The following is a 12,559-nucleotide window of genomic DNA, read 5'->3' as shown; positions in this document are numbered from 1 at the left end:
TGGAAAGAATGAATGGCCTGTTCAATTTAGTAGACACGAACAGAAAATAAAATAATAATACGTATCTATACTACACTTGTATCAAACCAACACCAACATAAACAGAGGGAATATTCATTATAAAACAAGTTTTTCAGATTCAGAATACGTCCCACAGAGGACATTTACATTTGTTACAGCAGAAAAGAGCCAAATAAAGCTTAATGTTACCTAAGAAGCATGCATCACTTGTTTTTAAAGATAACAAATAAAAGAAATTACACAATTTACAAAAGACACATCCTGTAACAGTTTTGAAGATATAGCAGCCAGGTATATATTGCAGTTATTAACAGCATACATATATATTGCACATCATTTGTATTTCACAACAAGGGGTGTAATAGTCTGTGTTGTGTGTAGGGGGGTCTACCAGGGGCCGTGGTGGTTATATAGTCTGACCACAATACTGCGGTATCTCTCTGTGAGACACCGCAGGTTTCCTATAATACCACTTATAACTAATCAGTTTCACTCCGCTTACTAACATTCAAACTATGACCTTATAAAGATGTTGGGCAAAGGCAGGTAGGCCTGAGCATGTACTATACTCTAAGATCATGGCAAAGGCAGTGTTGGAAACGCTCTTATTTTCAACATATGGGTCTCCTTTATCACGTTTTATTTGGAAATGTTTCAATAAAGAAAGAACATGATTTCAAATTAAGACTCAGACACTTGTGCCATAAAATAAATCCTTTATTCTATATATTTCAGTTTATCACACCTCTGAAGAAAAACCAACACCGTCCTATATTAAGGATACAATAAATGCCATAGCGTGATAATGAACACAATCTGCGGCTCACATTCAATCCTTCAATATGGTATCATTTTCAAAATAGAATAACTTGTAAGGCCTAATATCTAGGCCATTACCTCTTCATATTCAACCAAGTAGAGAACAAAAACTGCACATTATAAGCTAACCAGCTGCCTTCTTGTACATGGACATATCACAGTGCTTTTTGAAAATAATACTGGCATTTTGTTTCTGTTCCTCTCTTCATTTCTTGAACAAAGAAATATAGCAACAACACATATAAGCAAAGCAGCGTTGGCTACAACAGAACAACATCAAGGCAAAACACACACATTGTACTGAAGTAACAAGAATAAAGTGAACATAGCTGAAAGAACTGTTGGTAAGGCTTGATAATGAGGATTCACGTGGTTGGGTTGGGGTCTGACAAGGAAACATCTCCTGATTGGAACTGAAGCTGAGGATTGGACGGTCAGTGCTGGAAGAAGAGGAGGACAGGTTATCCTTTACAGACATGAATACATTCTTTGGAGGAGGTAAACACTCATCAAGCCAGGAAACAATACCTTGATATTCAATGTGTCTTTGGTCTCAGATCAGCTCCTCTTCTCTGACATCATCAACACTTCCCGAGATTGAAGCAGCTTCTGAGATACAAAAAGAAAACACTGGAGTTAAAGGCTATCAACAATCATATGTTTGATCTACCACAGTGCAGATAGGAGGGTTGGGGGAATAACAATGGAATCATTTCCAGATATACAAGTTAGTCAAACATGAAATACATTGGGGTTAAGTTAGGGCTGCACCATTTGGAGAAAAAGGACTCATTGCAATCATTTGGACTCATATTGCAATTACAATAAAGGTGGGATTGATCATTATGCATTGTTATTCTTATTATCATTGAAACATATATTCATTGGACCATGGTAGGATTTTGAAAGAGGATCTGTACTAAATAATTTAGTTTGATTAAGTCTGTAGAATAAGGATTTTGAGAGTGGGTATCTCTGCAGCTCCACATGAATCACTTGGAAATAGTATTTAAACACATATTTAGCTTTTAATGCATTTTTCTTCCTGCAATTTGAATATTGGGACTATAAAATATAAAAAGGGGGATCAAATTACGATTAAGTTTGCTGCCCTACATGAAGTCATGCAAGACCAGGCCGAATATGAAACTGTATTACATTTGTACCAACTGAAATGGCACCAAGTGTCTAGTACTGAACAATGGCACTGAAAGCTTGCTCTGATTCATTGTTGGATCAGATGATTGAGATATTTGGATAGATTAGTCATTTGTTTGTGATATTATTTTGTGGGGAAATGATCCAAAGAAAGTGAAGATAATCCTGATGTGCAGGGTACACCCCCCCCCCAACACAAGTCATGGGAGCAATTGTTCTGGTCTGACTCTAATGAGCACATCAAGTGGAGATGGGCTCCTTGTATCAGCTTGTCATCAATGGTGACTGTTGTGATGACACATTTGGCTTGTGAGGCTGGCTTGATCTTCTATGGCTGATTTCATTTATAAAAACAAAAACAAAAATGTTTCACACAAATTCAATTAAGAAATAGACCTTGACAAGCGTCACTATAAAAGAGGCAAATCTTAAATAAAAGCATAAGCACGTTTAGGTTGTGTAAAAGTGAAAAGGTAAACTGCTGAGACCTGTGTCTCGTCTTCAAAAACACATGTAGTTGAGGTGCATTTGTTGTCCTTATTTTTTCATTGACAAAACTACTCTGTAGCTATGGTTGTATGACTAATAAAGAACCTTGAACCTATGTCTCCTGTTGACACCAGATATCACCACTAGGTGGCAACATGATCTGATTAGAAGTTGTGAATATGTGAAAGCAACATGAGAATCAGGAACAGTGCTGGTGTCAGAGGGTGAACATGATGACTCTACAATGTGATTCATGTTTGGGGGGGCCTGTGTTTAATGCTTGCATGATGTTGCTCCACAGTTTTGAGAATATGTGGATAACATGGAGATGAACCTGATGAAGACTTGTGCTCACTTGACAAATCCTCACTTTGTTGCCAAGCCCATCAAGGGTGGACCAAAACAGAACAGCAGTACATGATAAGACAGAATGATCATTGATTCAGTCCCAAAGATCTGTTCCCGTACTCACCTGATAAACTGATACAGGAGAGACTCAGCTCTGAGGATGCTCCTATCACATCATCCTATAGGAGGATAAGAGGTGGTTCAGAGATAACATAAAGCATGTTGCAGTGACAATACTGAGTAGGCTACATTGTGTTTGGTGAGGACAAAACCAGGAAAGATGGAAATATCTCATTGATGAATTCTGTACAGTCACAGAGTCAACAACCTCCAAATGACCTCATTTCTTTCAGCTTATAGTTGACTTTTATATAATGAAAACCATCATCGTATGTCAGCATGCTGACACGCCTCACCAAGATGATGAACAATGTTTAAGATTCCACACAAACATTTAAGTAAGTTCACTTTATTATTATTATTATTATTATTCTCATCACAATACGTGTCACTTTAGTATCCATTACATCTTCATTTAAACCCTATTTTTACTAAATCTGATATGAAACATATCTTTAAACCAGATATGAGTTTAAAGATATGTTTCATATAATAAGAATAAGACTTCCGTTGTCAATAGTGTTATTGAGGCCAATGAAGATGTGAGTGTGTTCACTAACTCACAAACATCCTCTGCAGACAGCCCAGATTGCTCCCCTCCATATTTCCATTCACTGCTTCCTGGAAGCTGACAGCATGGCCCCGCCATATGAGCTCCTCACCAATATCTAAAGTCTGGGAGAGGTGGGATGAGAGGTGGGATGAGAGGTGGGATGAGAGGTGGGATGAGAGGTGGGATGAGAGGTGGGATGTGTGCAAGGAAGCAGCAGACATGATGAGATACAGAGCAAACAGGTAAGCACAGATACAGAGTGGTGCAGGGATGGTGTATGTTTGTAGACCGACCAGGAAAGTAGCATTGCCCTGCTCCCTGACAAAAAGAAGGGGATTCTTCCATAGAAAATAAGATCTGTGTCAAAGCAGGTTTATTGTACCAACATGTTTTGTTCAGTAGTATAATCTCCACCACTTGTGATTTTTGAAGCGGAAATGCAATCAGTAGTTCAAAGCTAAAGGCGGCTTATGTTTGGCGTGATGCTGTTTACTAGTCTCACTTGTTAGCATCTGCTGTCTTTATGATACATACACGATTCAGACATTTATCAGTGGGGTATTTACTGACCTATTTTATGTTCCAAAACATGAACATTTCTTCTGCTTGTGTTAACCACATACCTTATTTCAGGCTAACCAAAACATGTTAAAAAAAGCATTGACTTCAAGATGAAGGAACTGGAAGTGTTCAAATGCTGACCAGCTCCGGGTTTCAGGATTCATTCCTGCACCACTCTATAACAAATCAATAGCCAGCTGACCTTGCCATCAGAGTTGTCGTAGAGCTTGACGCTGGGCCAGGAGGAGATGTCAGAGTGTGAGTAGCTGCAGAGTTTGGCCTGCAGGGGGCTCCAGGCGGCGCAGTAGGTCAGCCGCTCAAAGTCATCCAGCGCTGCCTCCGACCACTCCTCTCCTGGGAACCACAGTAAGATGAAAGGAGCATTTGAAAGCCAATCAGTATAGATCTCAGAAATATGCACACACATCTTTCACTTAGTTATATGTCTGAAAGGAAAGAGAAGAGCTTTACCTTTTGGTCTCACTCCTGCTAAGTTGCATTCAATAGCTTGGAATGATAAGCTGAGGAAGTCACTCCTGAAATATGAATGCAGCAAAAACAAAAGCTGTTACTAACGAGGCTGTGCCATTTCTCACTGCTGCCACAAACAATGATATGCACTGTTTGCAGCATTAAAGCACAGCACCCTCACTTCCTGCCAAAGGAAGGGGCATGCTAATGAAAACACGTCATGGTGTTTGAAAAGACTTGTTAGAGACAGGAATGAAAGGTGGTGTAGTCTGGACTGCACAGTCTGAAGCCCTGCTGTTTGGATCTTCATTAAATACATACTATCAGCCTATCATAACAACCTAGTGAGGCTGTCTAACCACATCATCTCTGACCCAAAGCATGTTCTGAACAGTGAATAAGAACTGCTACCATCTAATGGGAGATGCAGGATCCCACCATTCAATAAGGTCAGACTGAAGCACTCCTTTGTGCTCCAGTCAATCCTCTCAGTAAATACAGAGCTGATCCCAGATCAAATGCACGCTGAAGGCTTTTCTCTCACTGATTGTGCTGTTATGTTCAATGTTTGTTGTTTGTGTTTCATGTATTGTGTCTGGATATTTGTCTGTGTTGGACATGGAGCTGCTGTGACGCGAGTCAAATGTCAGACTTGGTCTGACTAATAAAGTAATATCGTATCGTATCGTATACTGTATATATTTAGTAGTTAGAGCAGGAACATGTGATGGGACATGCGGTCATTGATGGACCTTCCTCTCTCACCTCACTCTGCAGAGGCTGTCTCTGGGCAGCTCTCCGTTGTCCCCAAAGTCAACATAGTAGAGGTCTACCATTCCAGAGCCCAGCATTCCCAGCACCCTGGCCCTGTTCCATGTGCCGTGGTCGTGGTAGGGAGCAGCCACAATGTCCCCGACCACAAAGGTCTCCACCCTCTGATCCTGAAAATGAGGAGGTGACTTGTTATTTCTTAAATGGAGGGTCCAAGTGAACAGGGCCTTCATAAGTCCATAGCATTTATCTGTTTGCATTTCACACATGTATTGATTATTACAATAAGCAGGATTTATTCCAGTATACAGTATTTCATTTGACATTGTTTTTGTTCATCTTATTTGATTTGAGATATATATATAGACGTGTGCATTTACTTGGTTTAAAACCTTCTCTTCAACATGTAGCTTATTGTATTTGATTTGACATGTATATCGTTTTTCAACACAATGGTGCATTGTTTCATTTATACTCTGTTTCTTCTTGCACAGTTTTTGATTGTTTTATGTCTTATATATGTTTATGTTTCATTGTTGGAGGAGCCTGTGACTTCAGATGTTCATCGCCATAACAACACTGTAACTACTGCGCATATGACAATAAAGCCTTTGAATCTTGAATCTTCAGCCAAAACATATGTGTATCTTGTCTGGTCTTGGGTGGGTTAGATTTGAGTTACAAGTCTCTGAAAAGTGTTACCATTTTTTTACACAAATGGTGGAAATCATGCAATAAGGGTTTGAAAGGACTGTATTTGCCCCTAGGAGCTGTTTGTCACAGACACTTCTGCAACATCCAGTGATGGTTAAAACACTGCATGCACTGTCCTTTCCACCTGACACAGCATCCTTCTCTCTCCCATGTCTCAGTCTCTGTTATGGAGTTCCAGTGGCTCACTGGTTTTGGTATGACACCTGAGTAGAGACATATGGAGTTGTCCTTACTGTGGGGTTGCCGCTGTTATAGAAGCGTGTCATCTCCTCCGTCAGTTTGTCCAGCTGAAGGGAACGCACCCCCAGGATCTGGATCCAGAAGTGGTTGGGGTTCTCTGATGCAGAAACATAAACCTCGAGGTGTTCATCAGGCTGGAAGCTCAGGTCTGGGCTGGGAACTGGATGACAGAGAGGAAGATCATTTTGAACGGCTTCCAAGGACATATAACAGTGAGAAATGGAAGAGAAGGTGAACTCACTCTCAAACTTGGAGACTTCAGAGAGGGATTCTGTGGAGACACTGTCCTCCTCCTCCTCCTCCTCCTCCTCCTCCTCCTTGTTGTCTGTGATGTTCAGCTCCTGAACCTTGTCTTGTGGCTCTCCTTTGGTGCCGTTAGCATGGAAGAGCCCATTCCTCTCAGGCTGGGAGCAGGGGCTGTTGTTCTTTAGTCCCACTGGAGCTTCAGGCTCTGTGCTGTCTGGCCTCTGACTCACAGCAGTATGACCGCGCTTCGGCCGCAGGGCAGACGACTGGGAGATCTTCGTCCTCACCATCATGTCCTCTCTGACTTTTTCTAGAATCAGTTCCTGTAGACAGACAATGAGAGTAGGAGTTACGTTGCTATATATGTATTATAAGTGACCACACAGGGGTAGTTCAGATAAGTGGATCCTCCTCACCTTGGCCTGCTCCACCTCCTGCCTGCTCCCTGTAATCGTCACCTTGCCTTTGGCCCCAGGGCCGAGCGTCTTCTCTTTAGAACAAGACACTTTGGCCCCTGTGGTCCTGGTGATCAGCTTTAAACTCTCTCCACCACGGCCTGCAACAAACACACAATCAGACTCAAAGTACATTATATTTTACAAACATAAATCATCTTCAGAGCCTCAAAGAAACTGTGAATGGATCTTAGTGTTGTGTTTGAATCCAAAGCCAAGGTCTCACTTTGAAGGTCACCTTGGTTTTCAGACGATTGATGCTAAGTTAAGTTAGAATGTTAAGTTACAGTTCTAGAATGTTAAGTTACAGTTCTAGAATGTTAAGTTAAAGTTCTAGAATGTTAAGTTAAAGTTCTAGAATGTTAAGTTAAAGTTCTAGAATGTTGAACGTCTAATGTTCAACATTCTAGAACTTTAACTTAACATTCTAAAATTTGTATTCAACATTGTAGAACTTTAAATTACAATTCTAGACTTTTAAGTCAACATTCTAGTAGAATTTGTATTCAACATTTTAAGTCAACATTCCAGAACTTTAAATTAACATTCTAGAATTTTAATTCCACATTCTTATTTTTTGTAATTGACATTAGAGAATTGTAATTCAAAATTATACCATTTTAATTCAACATTCTAAAACTTTAATTAACATTGTACAATTAGTATTTGAATTAAAATTCTAGAATATGAATTCAACATTTTAGAATTGTTATTAAACATTCTAGAATTTGTATTCAACATTCTAGAACCTTAAATGAACATTCTAGAATTATGAAAATTCTAGAATGTTAATTTAAAGTTCTAGAATGTTGAATTAAAATTGTACAATGTTAATTTTAAAATGTTAAATGTTGAATTAAAATTCTAGAATGTTAATTTAAAGTTCTAGAATGTTAATTTAAAGTTCTAGAATGTTGAATTAAAATTGTACAATGTTAATTTTAAAATGTTAAATGTTGAATTAAAATTCTAGAATGTTAATTTAAAGTTCTAGAATGTTAATTTAAAGTTATAGAATGTTAATTTAAAGTTATAGAATGTTGAATACAAATTCTAGAATGTTAAATGAAATTCCAGAATGTTCATTTAAAATTCTTTTTTTAATGTGAAATTAAAGATCTAAAATGTTGAATACAAATGATATAATGTTAATTTAAAATTCTAGAAGGTAGAATTATAATTCTAGAATACAAATTTTAAATTCTAGAATTTCGAATACAAATTCTACAATGTTAATTTAAGGTTCTAGAATGCTGAATTAATATTCTAGAATGTAGAATTCAAATACTAATTTAAAATTCTAGAATTTTAAAATCGAATTCTACAATGTTCATTTAAAGTTCTAAAATTCTACAATGTTGAATGACAATATAGAATGTTAATTGAAAGTTCTAGAATGGTGAATTAAAATTCTAAAATGTTGAATTACAATCATAAAATGTTAATTTAAAATGTCTAAAATGTTAATTTAAAATCCTAGAATGTTGGATTAAAGGTTTAGAATGTTAATTTGCATTTCTAGAATGTTGAATTACAATTTTAGAATATTGAATTACATTTCTAGAATGTTATATTACAATTATAGATACAGCATTAGATAGGATCTGAAATATTTATTGGCATCTCACATTTGAATTTATTATTACAATAAGCAATATTTTATTTCACTGTATAGTACTTAATTTGACCTTCTATTTTTTAGCTCACCTTATTCTACTTTACTTGTATATATTTCACTCCTCCTGCAGTCTTGCAACATTCTCTCACTATTCTGTTATTTCTTGCACTATTTGTATAGTTTTTTTATTAGTTTGATTTTTTGATGTCTTGCATTGTTGGAGGAGCCTGGAACTTAAGATTCTCATTGCAATTTCTAGGCTGTAGCTCCTGTGCATGTGACAATACAGCCTTTGAATCTTATTGAATCTGAATGTGGGAATCACTCTTATAATCCTCAGCATTTGGGAGCTACCTATTATACGTCCGAAGGCTGTCTGAGGAACGTCCAGAGCCTCGCTCAGCGGCTCACAGTCACTGAGCAGGTTCTCCAGCACACAGCGAGCCAGCAGGACCTGCTCCTGGGAGCCCTGCATCAGGAAGCTCACGGGGCTGTGGCCCTGCTCCCCGGGGTCCGACAACACCCGCAACTGAGCTCCAGACCTCTGGCTCACCTGAGAGACACAGGAGAGCACTTAGACCACTCCACACACTCTTGTCAATCACCAGCAAATTGTCACACACACTTGCAGTTGGTGCTCAATTTGAGAAGGGGTTTTGATTTGTAAAAACCACAGTTCATAACAATACAATCATTCATTGTTTGGTTACTCATCATAAACATGACAAAAACCATATCTTAGCAGTAAGATATAAAACCTTTATCTATGTACATGTCCATTTATATTTACTTTAGAATGCTGACTACAACCCTTTGTGAGCAGATACATATATGTGTCTGGTATTGATCTACCCACCTCGTCCAGAAAGTTGGCTTGGTGTCTGGATATGTTTCTGTACACTTCTACAGGAACGGTCATCTTGGACTCCTCAGGCTTGGGCCCATGACCTTGAGTAGCACACCCTTGTTAGTCACAGATCAGGTTATCAGAACATAAACACTAAATCCTACACTTTCTTACATTTGTCAGAATATATTGAAATATGGCAAGTGTGAAAAAAGGTTAACACCTGCATGAAAACATAAACACTCACTGATGTTGGTGCTGCTTATATGGCGATAGACCATGTAGCCCACTGTGGCCCCGACAGAGAGCCCTGCAGCCAGGGCCACCATCTTGCCCGAGCTCAGGGGGCTCTTGTGACTCTCCTTCACTGCGTCCATAACCCGACGTGCACCCAGTGGGATGCTCCACCTAAACACACACATGATACAAGTCTCCTTTACAATTCTCCGGTAAGTTACTGCTTTTTTCTATCCATTCCTGTTCATCCCCTCCCACCATCCTTTACAACAAATCCGGATTCTGTTATTGCAAAATGTGAATTACAATCAGCAGGAGCCTATTAGCTGGTGTCAACAAGCCTCAGTGTTTTGTTGGCACCTGTAGTCATGCAGCACAAAGCTGAAAGCAGTAGCCAGCCTGATTCCAACAGTAGACCAGTGTTCTCAAACATCCGCATTACATACAGACTTCCATTATATCTCATCTACTTTTCCCAATTGAATAGATGCTGTCCTATTGACATGAGAGGATGCGTGTTGTTCATTTGTGTAACTGAGTGTTATTTAGTTTTGTCACTCAAAGTACCCTGGAGGTCCTGAGACCGGAATTTGAGAACCACTGCAAGAGATTCTTACGTTATAGCTTTTACTCTCTCAATTGCCAAAAACAATTAGCCTGCAAAACGTGCACAAGCAGTCACATACACACAAAGTAGACCCTAAATGATTGAACATTTAGTGTATATGCTGCACATCTGATAAATGCACAAAGCCACACTGCAGCAGTGAGCTTCCTGCAGGACTGCTGCACTGAAGCTGCTGCACACTGCACCGTTACCTCCAGCCATTCCATTCATCAGCCAACACTCAGTCCTTTTGGAGGCCTGTAGTGTCAAACTGCTCAAAACTACAACTCTCACACCGAAACAGAACGCACTTGAGGTAAGCGGGCATGGGGGGGGGGGGGGGGGGGGGGGGGGGGTGGAGCACACAGCACCACCATGCAGATGTGTGTCTCACTGAGAGAGGAAGGCTCTGGGGCTGTAGTTGAGAAACACATGGGATTTGGACACTCCAACGTCCATCTCGGTGACTAACAGACACAAATCTTCTCCAATCCTGGCTCTTTTTTTGTTTACATCCAAGTTCAAGACTACTGGCAGACAGGTAGAGGGAGAAGAACGTTTCAGAATATCAATGAAGTCACTAGAACACAGCAAAGGACCAGCCATATTGCTCTGTGCTGTCGTTTTGAGGAGAGCAGAACATCATCATCATAGATTTCATCACTTTTTCCAGTTCTCTGATGTGGTACAAAATAATACAATACAGGACTGATCCTTGCCTGAAGAAAGCAGGGAATATAATGTTAGATTTCTCTGGATTTCAGATGATTTTGGCATTCAAAAGATCCATCATACACACTTTGGTGTCAATCAAATCAGTGGTGGAAGAAGTGCTGAAGTAAAAGTAGCAACAATAAATTGTAAAAGTACTCTGTCTACAAGTACAAGTCCTGTCCTGCATTCAATATCTCTCTAGGAAAAGTGCAAAAGTATCAGCATCAAAATCTACTTAAAGTACCAAAAGCAAAAGTACTTGTTTTGACTAAAAGTAGAAATACATTCATGTCTAAATACTCAATTAAAAGTAAAGGTCCTACATTCTTAAGTAAAAGTGCAGAAGTATTATCAAGAGAAAATCTACTTAAAGTATAAAAAGTTAAAGTAATAATTCTGCAGATAAATAGCCTCCATTTGTGATGTATTATGACATTATTAGATGGTTAATATTGTTGCATCAAGTAGCATGTTATCAGATCAGAAATCAGAATACCTTCATTCGTCCCACCGAGGGGACATTTACATGGTTACAGCAAAGGTGAAGATGGAGACAACATCAAATAAAACACTATTAGAACGGCCCGGGCATGCACATACTATTTTCAATTTACAAGAAACAATCGTAATACATTTCCAATTTACATATTGCACAACAGCGGTGTCGTAGTAAACAATTATAAAGTAGCATTAAATGGAAATACTTAAGTAAAGTATTTGGTAGAGTCAATGTATTTGTAACTGTCCACAACTGAATAACAAAGGCCACATGTGGTAACGGTTGTGCTGTGTTTACTGTTTCCAAGCTCTTCCGTACAGTTCTCTAGTCTCACAGATACATGAGCACGAGCCAAGCATCTCGAGTTTGGCACTTTATATATACAGTCTATGGTTTGGCATCACGTCTCGACATGAAGGAAGCATCATACTGTGCACAACAGTCTGGATAACCTTGGCTTCTTCAACGCTTTAAGCCATATTATCGTGGAACACTTCTTTTGTCATCACACTGCCGCAAGCCAATAAAACCTTAATCTTCACATGGGCAGAATGTATTTTCTCTTTATTCACGAGCTGCCAACATGACCGCAAACACACTCTCTCCTCTGATGTAGCAAGCTAACACTAGCTAGCTTCCACCTTACACTGGTTACACATGCAGGCAAGCAAAGGCTAACATGTATAAAAGCTAACCAAACGCCCTTAGCACGCTTACATAACCTGACAACACATCATTTTATATTTTCAATGTCTAACCTTATTGAAAATGAACAGTAAGAACGTGTAAATAATGAATGACACTTACGTACACAGTACACACCGAGCCTCTCACTTTCAAATCAACCTGTCGGCAACCTCTGTCAAGCTCGAGGAGGAAGCGGAAGTACAGCGGAAACTACATTTACATTTAGGGTTAAAACTATTTGTAGAAGAAGCACAACAAAGCGAGACAACAATATGAACGTTGCCAGGGACTCTAGCAACGTTTATACTGAAAAATGTATGTGTATTTATTGATTAAACTTTACTAGAACTTAAATGGCGACTTTTACTTTGCAAGGTCGACCGG

The 12,559-nt window shown here is 39.0% G+C and overlaps 1 protein-coding gene across 3 annotated transcripts; it reads right to left on the bottom strand.

Annotated features, from left to right (window-relative positions):
* Window positions 1-723: 723 nt before the first annotated feature.
* Window positions 724-12,349, bottom strand: tdrkh (tudor and KH domain containing). 3 transcript variants are annotated; one of them, XM_034133117.1, is made up of 14 exons: window positions 12,300-12,349; window positions 9,679-9,839; window positions 9,441-9,532; window positions 8,939-9,137; window positions 6,928-7,067; window positions 6,507-6,834; window positions 6,259-6,425; window positions 5,306-5,481; window positions 4,541-4,605; window positions 4,272-4,423; window positions 3,520-3,630; window positions 2,960-3,014; window positions 1,369-1,449; window positions 724-1,280 (listed from the first exon to the last, which is right to left on the bottom strand). In XM_034133117.1, the coding sequence occupies exons 2-13, from the start codon at window positions 9,806-9,808 to the stop codon at window positions 1,394-1,396; spliced, it is 1,671 nt and encodes a 556-aa protein (XP_033989008.1). In that variant the 5' UTR covers window positions 9,809-9,839; window positions 12,300-12,349; the 3' UTR covers window positions 724-1,280; window positions 1,369-1,393. The 3 variants fall into 3 exon arrangements, with proteins under 3 accessions (XP_033989008.1, XP_033989009.1, XP_033989007.1); XM_034133118.1 differs by having other exon boundaries at window positions 12,296-12,340; XM_034133116.1 differs by lacking the exon at window positions 12,300-12,349 and adding an exon at window positions 10,670-10,802.
* Window positions 12,350-12,559: the final 210 nt, after the last annotated feature.

The sequence above is a fragment of the Trematomus bernacchii genome, unplaced genomic scaffold (genome assembly GCF_902827165.1).
Source record: "Trematomus bernacchii unplaced genomic scaffold, fTreBer1.1, whole genome shotgun sequence".
In the NCBI taxonomy this organism is placed as follows: domain Eukaryota; kingdom Metazoa; phylum Chordata; class Actinopteri; order Perciformes; family Nototheniidae; genus Trematomus; species Trematomus bernacchii.
Note: the sequence above shows the minus strand (reverse complement) of the source record. Positions and strands in the feature narration are given on the sequence as shown.